This window comes from Palaemon carinicauda, chromosome 3 (genome assembly GCF_036898095.1).
Source record: "Palaemon carinicauda isolate YSFRI2023 chromosome 3, ASM3689809v2, whole genome shotgun sequence".
Classification (NCBI taxonomy): Eukaryota; Metazoa; Arthropoda; class Malacostraca; order Decapoda; family Palaemonidae; genus Palaemon; species Palaemon carinicauda.
In genome coordinates this window covers 132,522,177-132,534,676 of record NC_090727.1, presented here as the reverse complement: position 1 = coordinate 132,534,676, position 12,500 = coordinate 132,522,177, and the positions used below count along the sequence as shown (strand labels likewise).

The 12,500-nt window shown below is 35.5% G+C and overlaps 1 protein-coding gene and 1 long non-coding RNA gene across 4 annotated transcripts in view; one reads left to right on the top strand and one right to left on the bottom strand.

The window, feature by feature from the left end:
* Positions 1-12,500, top strand: part of LOC137638543 (uncharacterized) — a 312,041-nt gene that overhangs the window by 190,428 nt on the left and 109,113 nt on the right. The window lies entirely within an intron of this gene.
* Positions 1-12,500, bottom strand: part of LOC137638542 (tripartite motif-containing protein 59-like) — a 108,752-nt gene that overhangs the window by 93,699 nt on the left and 2,553 nt on the right. Inside the window, exons 2-4 of one of the 3 annotated variants that reach the window (XM_068370677.1) lie at positions 1,545-2,213; positions 1,150-1,239; positions 552-731 (exon numbers count right to left, since the gene is read on the bottom strand). The exons of the other annotated variants lie outside the window; for them this stretch is intronic. Coding sequence (XP_068226778.1) covers positions 552-731; positions 1,150-1,239; positions 1,545-2,213 — 939 coding nt within the window. The remainder of the gene's footprint in view (positions 1-551; positions 732-1,149; positions 1,240-1,544; positions 2,214-12,500) is intronic. 3 annotated transcript variants of the gene reach the window in all.

Below are 12,500 nucleotides of genomic sequence, written 5' to 3'. Positions count from 1 at the left end.
TGTTGCCATTTTTATTTAATGATCCAAATGATTATTATTATTATTATTTATTATTATTATTATTATTAGTTATTATTATTATTATTATTTATTATTTATTATTATTATTATTATTATTACTGGTATTATTAGTGTTATTGTTATTATTATTATTATTATTATTATTATTATTATTATTATTATTATTATTTTGATTATTATTATTATTATTATTATTATTATTATTATTATTATTATTATTATTAAATAAAGAAATGAATAAACTACAAGAGAATTAATGAACAATTATTTTAATATATTTTAAGAATAGTAACAACATTAAAATAGTTTTTATATATAAACTAAAAGAGACTTTTGAGTAATTACTTCATTGTTGATAGTGTATATATTTTTTCTGAGATCACGCCATAAAAAAATGAGATCGCATAACAAAACAGCATTGTTTAAACATTTATTCACAATGTAATAATCACCGAAAATCTTAATAAAGGACTTTCTCAAAGAATTTGATGTTTTAAAGCCAGCGAATTCAAATATTGAAATAAACTGACCTTCAAGATGAAGCATCTAGGCGGTAAAGTTCCTTCCCTGAGACGGCTAAAAGAGGCTTTGCGGTTGGCCCCTATGTCTATTCGAGCCACCATCTGTTTCCCATTGGACACTTTCACAACGAAGATCTCTCTTGGGTCAATTCGTCCAAGTAGACTACCATACCTCCGGAGGTAACTAGGCTGAAATAAGTTCTTATCTTCAGAAAGCAAAAGGAGAAGTCTTTGAAAAGACTAATATTGGAAAACTGGTTATTGCTTCAACACTCTAGTAATTTGTGCCCTTCTAGCTCGGAAAAGTTTCCTAGTCGCTGATTGGTTAGAATTATCTTGTCCAACCAATCAGCGAGCAGGAAACCTTTCCGGGGTAAAAGGGCACCCCTGCGAGACGGTGCAAATCTGCCTCACTAATAAGAATTAACTATAGTTGCTGTCCAGTTTTCAATATTTAATTTTCTATCGTTTTGATTATTATTAGAAAGTTAAAAGTATTTTGGTACACATTATGTAACTTATTTGTTATAACAATTTACTAATTTTACATTTTGCAAAACAGTTTTATCTTTTTTAAGTGATATAACGAAAATTAAACAAATCTTACTTTGATGTTCACTTTGGAATCATTTTCAATTCTTCTTCTTTTCATTTCTTCTACGATGTTATCCAAGTTTATTTTCGTGTTGAGAATTTCCTGTAACGAACAAATAAAAAAAAAAAAACGAAAAATATCAACCATGCATTATAATCACTCGTAAGAAAATTTTCTTTGGTAAATTTGTTCATGAAAAAACTTTTCAAAATTTACCTTCTCCTTGGATAATTTATGGAAAACATGAATAATACTTTGGGAATGTCTTTGGCTACAAGATGAGTGAATTAAATGTAGTTCAGAATGGATACATTTAAAGAAGTTTAAAAGAGAGAGAGAGAGAGAGAGAGAGAGAGAGAGAGAGAGAGAGAGAGAGAGAGAGAGAGAGAGAGAGAGAGAGAACTAACCTTGCCAATATCTGTATCAAGTTCACATTTCAGAAGATCATGAGTTATCTTTTCCTGTATTTTATTGAATACGGTTTCTGCTTCATCAATAACAGGCCCAGCTGAGGTGAAGTCTGCAGAGGAAGTCAGTTGAGCATCAAAGTTTTCCAGTTTTATTTTACTTTGAAGTCCGATATCCAATGTATTCTCCAACAGTTCTATATTTTGATCAATATTGCTCAGCATTTCAGAATGCGACATTTTAATCCCTTTTAGCGTCTCCATCAATCCATCAATGTCTTTATCAGCTTCTTGAATAAGAAATTTCATGTCTCTGTAGGTTTCAATGGTATCTCCAACTTGGGCCTTAGTTTCCTCATAGTCTTTGATAAATTTTTTGATACAATTCTTACGAAAATCCGTCATAAATTCACGGGAAGAGGACGCATTGGATCCTATGGGCTTGGAGGACAGCTGGATAATCAAGTCCAAGAAAATTCTGTTAACGGCCAAATCTTCGGCCGAAGTAGCTGCGAATTCTTTCCTGCAGGATGGACAAACTTTCCTTTTTGTTGCAATGATTCCATCGATGCAATGGCCACAGAGTGTGTGAGAACATGGCAGAAATCTGGGGCAATATTCTTCGCTGAATGCATTGCAGCAGATGTCACATTCCAGGACATTTGAACTCTGCAAAAGGAAAATAGTGCAAATTTTACGTTCCAGGATATTGGAAGTCAGCAAAAGGAAAATAGTGCAAATTTTACATTCCAGGACATTGGGAGTCTGCAATAAAAAATTAGTGCAAAAGTTACATTCCAAGATATTGGAAGTCTGCAAATGAAAAACAGTGCAAATTTTACATTCCAGGACATTGGGATTCTGCAAAAAAAAAATAGTGCAAATGTTGCATTACAGGACGTTGGAAGTCTGCAAAAGAAAATAGTGCAAATTTTACAGTCCAGGACATTGGAAGTCTGCAAAAAGGAAATAGTGCAAATTTTACATTGCGCAGGACATTGGAAGTCTGCAAAAGAAAATAGTGCAAATTTTACATTGCAGGACATTGGAAGTCTGCAAAAAGAAAATAGAGCAAATATCACATTGCAGGACATTGGAAGTCTTCAAAAGGAAAATAGTGCAAATTTTACATTGCAGGACATTGGGAGTCTGCAAAGAGAAAATAGTGCAAATTTTACATTGCAGGACATTGGAAGTCTGCAAAAAGAAAATAGTGCAAAAGGACATTGGAAGTCTGCAAAAGGAAAATAGAGCAAATATCACATTCCAGGACATTGGGAGTCTGCAAAATAAAAATAGTGCAAATTTTACATTGCAGGACATTGGAAGTCTGCAAAAAGAAAATAGTGCAAATTGTACATTGCAGGACATTGGAAGTCTGCAAAAAGAAAATAGTGCAAATTTTACATTGCAGGACATTGGAAGTCTGCAAAAGGAAAATAGTGCAAATTTTACATTGCAGGACATTGGAAGTCTGCAAAAAGAAAATAGTGCAAATTTTACATTGCAGGACATTGGAAGTCTGCAAAAAGAAAATAGTGCAAATTTTACATTGCAGGACATTGGAAGTCTGCAAAAGGAAAATAGTGCAAATTTTACATTGCAGGACATTGGAAGTCTGCAAAAAGAAAATAGTGCAAATTTTACATTGCAGGACATTGGAAGTCTGCAAAAAGAAAATAGTGCAAATTTTGCATTGCAGGACATTGGAAGTCTGCAAAAGGAAAATAGTGCAAATTTTACATTGCAGGACATTGGAAGTCTGCAAAAAGAAAATAGAGCAAATATAACATTCCAGGACATTGGAAGTCTGCAAAAGGAAAATAGTGCAAATTTTACATTGCAGGACATTGGAAGTTTGCAAAAAGAAAATAGAGCAAATATCACATTCCAGGACATTGGAAGTCTGCAAAAGGAAAATGGTGCAAATTTTACATTGCAGGACATTGGAAGTGTGCAAAAAGAAAATAGAGCAAATATCACATTCCAGGACATTGGGAGTCTGCAAAACAAAAATAGTGCAAATTTTACATTCCAAGACATTGGAAGTGTGCAAAATAAAAATAGTGCAAATTTTACATTCCAGGAGATTGGAAGTCTGCAAAAAGAAAATAGAGCAAATATCACATTCCAGGACATTGGAAGTCTGCAAAAGGAAAATGGTGCAAATTTTACATTGCAGGACATTGGAAGTTTGCAAAAAGAAAATAGAGCAAATATCACATTCCAGGACATTTGGAGTCTGCAAAACAAAAATAGTGCAAATTTTACATTCCAAGACATTGGAAGTGTGCAAAATAAAAATAGTGCAAATTTTACATTCCAGGAGATTGGAAGTCTGCAAAAAGAAAATAGAGCAAATATCACATTCCAGGACATTGGGAGTCTGCAAAATAAAAATAGTGCAAATTTTACATTGCAGGACATTGGAAGTCTGCTAAAAGAAAATAGTGCAAATTTTACAATGCAGGACATTGGAAGTCTGCAAAAGGAAAATAGTGTAAATTTTACATTGCAGGACTTTGGAAGTCTGCAAAAAGAAAATAGTGCAAATTTTACATTGCAGGACATTGGAAGTCTGCAAAAGGAAAATAGTGCAAATTTTACATTGCAGGACATTGGAAGTCTGCAAAAGGAAAATAGTGCAAATTTTACATTGCAGGACATTGGAAGTCTGCAAAAGGAAAATGGTGCAAATTTTACATTCCAGGACATTGGAAGTCTGCAAAAAGAAAATAGTGCAAATTTTACATTCCAGGACATTGGAAGTCTGCAAAAAGAAAATAGAGCAAATATAACATTCCAGGACATTGGAAGTCTGCAAAAGGAAAATAGTGCAAATTTTACATTGCAGGACATTGGAAGTTTGCAAAAAGAAAATAGAGCAAATATCACATTCCAGGACATTGGAAGTCTGCAAAAGGAAAATGGTGCAAATTTTACATTGCAGGACATAGGAAGTCTGCAAAAGGAAAATAGTGCCAATTTTACATTGCAGGACATTGGAAGTCTGCAAAAAGAAAATAGTGCAAATTTTACATTGCAGGACATAGGGAGTCTGCAAAAAGAAAATAGTGCAAATTTTACATTGCAGGACATTGGAAGTCTGCAAAAAGAAAATAGTGGAAATTTTACATTGCAGGACATTGGAAGTCTGCAAAAAGAAAATAGAGCAAATATCACATTCCAGGACATTGAAAGTCTGCAAAATAAAAATAGTGCAAATTTTACATTCCAGGACATTGGAAGTCTGCAAAAAGAAAATAGTGCAAATTTTACATTGCAGGACATTGGAAGTCTGCAAAAGGAAAATAGTGCAAATTTTACATTGCAGGACATTGGAAGTTTGCAAAAAGAAAATAGAGCAAATATCACATTCCAAGACATTGGAAGTCTGCAAAAAAAATAGTGCAAATTTTACATTCCAGGACATTGGAAGTGTGCAAAATAAAAATAGTGCAAATTTTACATTCCAGGACATTGGAAGTCTGCAAAAAGAAAATAGAGCAAATATCACATTCCAGGACATTGGAAGTCTGCAAAAAAAATAGTGCAAATTTTAATTTCCAAGAAATTGGAAGTCTGCAAAAAGAAAATAGTGCAAATTTCACATTCCAGGACATTGGAAGTCTGCAGAATAAAAATAGTGCAAATTTTACATTCCAGGACATTGGAAGTCTGCAAAAAGAAAATAGTGCAAAATTTACATTGCAGGACATTGGAAGTCTGCAAAAGGAAAATAGTGCAAATTTTACATTGCAGGACATTGGAAGTCTGTAAAAAGAAAATGTGCAAATTTTACATTGCAGGACATTGGAAGTCTGCAAAAGGAAAATAGTGAAAATTTTACATTGCAGGACATTCGAAGTCTGCAAAAAGAAAATAGTGCAAAATTTACATTGCAGGACATTGGAAGTCTGCAAAAGGAAAATAGTGCAAATTTTACATTGCAGGACATTGGAAGTCTGTAAAAAGAAAATGTGCAAATTTTACATTGCAGGACATTGGAAGTCTGCAAAAGGAAAATAGTGAAAATTTTACATTGCAGGACATTCGAAGTCTGCAAAAAGAAAATAGTGCAAAATTTACATTGCAGGACATTGGGAGTCTGCAAAAGGAAAATAGTGCAAATTTTACATTGCAGGACATTGGGAGTCTGCAAAAAGAAAATAGTGCAAATTTTACATTGCAGGACATTGGAAGTCTGCAAAAGGAAAATAGTGCAAATTTTACATTGCAGGACAGTGGAAGTCTGCAAAAAGAAAATAGAGCAAATATCACATTCCAGGACATTGGAAGTCTGCAAAAGGAAAATAGTGCAAATTTTACATTCCAAGACTTTGGAAGTCTGCAAAAGGAAATTAGTGCAAATGTCACCTTCCAGGACATCGGAAGTCTGCAAAAGGAAAGTAACGCAAATTTTACATTGCAGGACACTGGAAGTCTGCAAAAAGAAAATAGTGGAAATTTTACATTGCAGGACATTGGAAGTCTGCAAAAAGAAAATAGAGCAAATATCACATTCCAGGACATTGGAAGTTTGCATAAGGAAATTAGTGTAAATTTTACATTCCAAGACTTTGGAAGTCTGCAAAAGGAAATTAGTGCAAATGTCACCTTCCAGGACATCGGAAGTCTGAAAAAGGAAAATAGTGCAAATGTCACATTCCAGGATATTGGAAGTCTGCAAAAGGAAATTAGTGCAAATGTCACATTCCAAGACATTGGAAGTCAGCATAAGGAAAATAGTGCAAATGTCACATTCCAGGACATTGGAAGTCTGCATAAGGAAAATAGTGCAAATGTCACATTCCAGGACATTAGAAGTCTGCAAAAGGAAATTAGTGCAAATGTCACATTCCAGGACATTGGAAGTCTGCAAAAGGAAATTAGTGCAAATGTCACATTCCAGGACATTGGAAGTCTGCAAAAGGAAATTAGTGCAAATGTCACATTCCAGGACATTGGAAGTCTGCAAAAGGAAAATAGTGCAAATGTCACATTCCAGGACATTGGAAGTCTGCAAAAGGAAGTCTGCAAAAGGAAATTAGTGCAAATGTCACATTCCAGGACATTGGAAGTCTGCAAAAGGAAATTAGTGCAAATGTCACATTCCAGGACATTGGAAGTCTGCAAAAGGAAATTAGTGCAAATGTCACATTCCAGGACATTGGAAGTCTGCAAAAGGAAAATAGTGCAAATGTCACATTCCAAGACATTGGAAATCTGCGAATCGAAAATAGTGCAAATGTCACATTCCAAGACTTTGGAAGTCTGCAAAAGGAAATTAGTGCAAATGTCACATTCCAGGACATTGGAAGTCTGCATAAGGAAAATAGTGCAAATGTCACATTCCAGGACATTGGAAGTCTGCATAATGAAAATAGTGCAAATGTCACATTCCAGGACATTGGAAGTCTGCATAAGGAAAATAGTGCTAATGTCACATTCCAGGACATTAGAAGTCTGCAAAAGGAAATTAGTGCAAATGTCACATTCCAGGACATTGGAAGTCTGCAAAAGGAAATTAGTGCAAATGTCACATTCCAGGATATTGGAAGTCTGCAAAAGGAAATTAGTGCAAATGTCACATTCCAGGACATTGGAAGTCTGCAAAAGGAAAATAGTGCTAATGTCACATTCCAGGACATTGGAAGTCTGCAAAAGGAAGTCTGCAAAAGGAAATTAGTGCAAATGTCACATTCCAGGACATTGGAAGTCTGCAAAAGGAAATTAGTGCAAATGTCACATTCCAGGACATTGGAAGTCTGCAAAAGGAAATTAGTGCAAATGTCACATTCCAGGACATTGGAAGTCTGCAAAAGGAAAATAGTGCAAATGTCACATTCCAAGACATTGGAAGTCTGCGAATCGAAAATAGTGCAAATGTCACATTCCAAGACTTTGGAAGTCTGCAAAAGGAAATTAGTGCAAATGTCACATTCCAGGACATTGGAAGTCTGCATAAGGAAAATAGTGCAAATGTCACATTCCAAGACATTGGAAGTCTGCATAAGGAAAATAGTGCAAATGTCACATTTCCAGGACATTGGAAGTCTGCATAAGGAAAATAGTGCTAATGTCACATTCCAGGACATTGGAAGTCTGCATATGGAAAATAGTGCAAATGTCACATTCCAGGACATTGGAAGTCTGCAAAAGGAAAATAGTGCAAATGTCACATTCCAGGACATTGGAAGTCTGTAAAAGGAAAATAGTGCAAATGTCACATTCCAGGACATTGGAAGTCTGCAAAAGAAAATTACAGCAAATGTCACATTCCAGGACATTGGAAGTCTGCAAAAGGAAATTAGTGCAAATGTCACATTCCAGGACATTGGAAGTCTGCATAAGGAAAATAGTGAAAATGTCACATTCCAAGACTTTGGAAGTCTGCAAAAGGAAATTAGTGCAAATGTCACATTCCAGGACATTGGAAGTCTGCATAAGGAAAATAGTGCAATTGTCACATTCCAGGACATTGGAAGTCTGCATAAGGAAAATAGTGAAAATGTCACATTCCAAGACTTTGGAAGTCTGCAAAAGGAAATTAGTTCAAATGTCACATTCCAAGACATTGGAAGTCTGCATAAGGAAAATAGTGCAAATGTCACATTCCAGGACATTGGAAGTCTGCATAAGGAAAATAGTGAAAATGTCACATTCTAAGACTTTGGAAGTCTGCAAAAGGAAATTAGTGCAATTGTCACATTCCAGGACATTGGAAGTCTGCATAAGGAAAATAGTGCAATTGTCACATTCCAGGACATTGGAAGTCTGCATAAGGAAAATAGTGAAAATGTCACATTCCAAGACTTTGGAAGTCTGCAAAAGGAAATTAGTTCAAATGTCACATTCCAAGACATTGGAAGTCTGCATAAGGAAAATAGTGCAAATGTCACATTCCAGGACATTGGAAGTCTGCAAAAGGAAATTAGTTCAAATGTCACATTCCAAGACATTGGAAGTCTGCAAAAGGAAATTAGTGAAAATGTCACATTCCAGGGCATTGGAAGTCTGCAAAAGGAAAATAGTGCAAATGTCACATTCCAGGACATTGGAAGTCTGCAAAAGGAAATTAGTGCAAATGTCACATTCCAGGACATTGGAAGTCTGCATAAGGAAAATAGTGCAAATGTCACATTCCAAGACTTTGGAAGTCTGCAAAAGGAAATTAGTGCAAATGTCACATTCCAGGACATTGGAAGTCTGCAAAAGGAAATTAGTGCAAATGTCACATTCCAGGACATTGGAAGTCTGCATAAGGAAAATAGTGAAAATGTCACATTCCAAGACTTTGGAAGTATGCAAAAGGAAATTAGTGCAAATGTCACATTCCAGGACATTGGAAGTCTGCAAAAGGAAAATAGTGCAAATGTCACATTCCAAGACTTTGGAAGTCTGCAAAAGGAAATTAGTTCAAATGTCACATTCCAAGACATTGGAAGTCTGCATAAGGAAAATAGTGCAATTGTCACATTCCAGGGCATCGGAAGTCTGAAAAAGGAAATTAGTGCAAATGTCACATTCCAGGACATTGGAAGTCTGCAAAAGGAAATTAGTGCAAATGTCACATTCCAGGACATTGGAAGTCTGCATAAGGAAAATAGTGCAAATGTCACATTCCAAGACTTTGGAAGTCTGCAAAAGGAAATTAGTGCAAATGTCACATTCCAGGACATTGGAAGTCTGCAAAAGGAAAATAGTGCAAATGTCACATTCCAAGACTTTGGAAGTCTGCAAAAGGAAATTAGTTCAAATGTCACATTCCAAGACATTGGAAGTCTGCATAAGGAAAATAGTGCAATTGTCACATTCCAAGACTTTGGAAGTCTGCAAAAGGAAATTAGTTCAAATGTCACATTCCAAGACATTGGAAGTCTGCATAAGGAAAATAGTGCAATTGTCACATTCCAGGGCATCGGAAGTCTGAAAAAGGAAATTAGTTCAAATGTCACATTCCAGGATATTGGAAGTCTGCAAAAGGAAATTAGTTCAAATGTCACATTCCAAAACATTGGAAGTCTGCATAAGGAAAATAGTGCAATTGTCACATTCCAGGACATTGGAAGTCTGCATAAGGAAAATAGTGCAATTGTCACATTCCAGGATATTGGAAGTCTGCATAAGGAAAATAGTGCAAATGTCACATTCCAAGACATTGGAAATCTGCATAAGGAAAATAGTGCAAATGTCACATTCCAGGACATTGGAAGTCTGCAAAAGGAAATTAGTGCAAATGTCACATTCCAGGACATTGGAAGTCTGCAAAAGGAAATTATTGCAAATGTCACATTCCAGGACATTGGAAGTCTGCATAAGGAAAATAGTGCAAATGTCCCATTCCAAGACTTTGGAAGTCTGCAAAAGGAAATTAGTGCAAATGTCACATTCCAGGACATTGGAAGTCTGCATAAGGAAAATAGTGCAAATGTCACATTCCAAGACTTTGGAAATCTGCTAAAGGAAAATAGTGCAAATGTCACATTCCAAGACATTGGAAGTCTGCATAAGGAAATTAGTGCAAATGTCACATTCCAGGACATTGGAAGTCTGCAAAAGGAAATTAGTGCAAATGTCACATTCCAAGACATTGGAAATCTGCATAAGGAAAATAGTGCAAATGTCACATTCCAGGACATTGGAAGTCTGCATAAGGAAATTAGTGCAAATGTCACATTCCAGGACATTGGAAGTCTGCAAAAGGAAATTAGTGCATGCAAAAGGAAATTAGTGCAAATGTCACATTCCAAGACATTGGAAGTCTGCATAAGGAAATTAGTGCAAATGTCACATTCCAGGACATTGGAAGTCTGCAAAAGGAAATTAGTGCAAATGTCACATTCCAGGACATTGGAAGTCTGCAAAAGGAAATTAGTGCAAATGTCACATTCCAGGACATTGGAAGTCTGCAAAAGGAAATTAGTGCAAATGTCACATTCCAGGACATTGGAAGTCTGCATAAGGAAAATGGTGCAAATGTCACATTCCAAGACTTTGGAAGTCTGCAAAAGGAAAATAGTGCAAATGTCACATTCCAGGACATTGGAAGTCTGCATAAGGAAAATAGTGCAAATGTCACATTCCAAGACTTTGGAAGTCTGCAAAAGGAAAATAGTGCAAATGTCACATTCCAAGACATTGGAAGTCTGCATAAGGAAATTAGTGCAAATGTCACATTCCAGGACATTGGAAGTCTGCAAAAGGAAATTAGTGCAAATGTCACATTCCAAGACATTGGAAATCTGCATAAGGAAAATAGTGCAAATGTCACATTCCAGGACATTGGAAGTCTGCATAAGGAAATTAGTGCAAATGTCACATTCCAGGACATTGGAAGTCTGCAAAAGGAAATTAGTGCAAATGTCACATTCCAAGACATTGGAAGTCTGCATAAGGAAATTAGTGCAAATGTCACATTCCAGGACATTGGAAGTCTGCATAAGGAAAATAGTGCAAATGTCACATTCCAAGACTTTGGAAGTCTGCAAAAGGAAAATAGTGCAAATGTCACATTCCAAGACATTGGAAGTCTGCATAAGGAAATTAGTTCAAATGTCACATTCCAGGACATTGGAAGTCTGCAAAAGGAAATTAGTGCAAATGTCACATTCCAAGACATTGGAAGTCTGCATAAGGAAAATAGTGCAAATGTCACATTCCAAGACTTTGGAAGTCTGCAAAAGGAAAATAGTGCAAATGTCACATTCCAGGACATTGGAAGTCTGCAAAAGGAAATTAGTGCAAATGTCACATTCCAAGACATTGGAAATCTGCATAAGGAAAATAGTGCAATTGTCACATTCCAGGACATTGGAAGTCTGCCAAAGGAAATTAGTTCAAATGTCACATTCCAAGACATTGGAAATCTGCATAAGGAAAATAGTGCAATTGTCACATTCCAGGACATTGGAAGTCTGCCAAAGGAAATTAGTTCAAATGTCACATTCCAAGACATTGGAAATCTGCATAAGGAAAATAGTGCAATTGTCACATTCCAGGACATCGGAAGTCTGAAAAAGGAAAATAGTGCAAATATCACATTCCAGGATATTTGAAGTCTGCAAAAGGAAATTAGTTCAAATGTCACATTCCAAGACATTGGAAGTCTGCATAAGGAAAATAGTGCAATTGTCACATTCCAGGGCATCGGAAGTCTGCAAAAGGAAAATAGTGCAAATTTTACATTCCAGGACATTGGAAGTCTGCATAAGGAAAACAGTGCAAATGTCACACTCCAAGACAGTGGAATTTTGCAAAAGGAAAATGGTGCAAATGGCACATTTAGCTGGCAAGGAATGTTCAGTTAAGAAAGCAAAGATTATTTTCCTTAACTTGGAGAAATCATGTAAGGTGTTTGTGAGTTAAATTGTCAGCACATATTTCATGACAATTAAAACTCGGCTTATACCATCTTTTCCTTCATGTTAAATTGGGTCTGTAAATAACTTTACGTAGCCTTCTGCTTCAATGCTGTTGATTATTTTTTAAATATTTTATTTTAAATGTTCATAACTTCTTATATCGTTCATTTATTTTCTTTCCTCACTGGGCTATTTTTTTCCTGATGGAGCCGTTGGGCTCATAGCATCTTGCTTTTCTAACTAGGGTTGTAGCATAGCTAGTGCTAGTAGTAGTAGTAGTAGTAGTAGCCAAGCTACAACCCTAGTTGGAAAAGCAAGATGCTATAAGCGCAAGGGATTCAATGGGGAAAAATAGCCCAGTGAGGAAAGGAAATAAGGAAATAAATAAGTGATGAGAATAAATTAACAATAAATAAGGAAATAAATAAGTGATGAGAATAAATCATTCTAAAAACAGTAACAACGTCAAAACAAATATGTTTTATATACACTGTTAACAATGTCAAAAACAGACATGTCATATATAAACTATAAAAAGACTCTTGTCAGCCTGGTCAACACAAAAAAACATTAATAATAATAATAATAATAA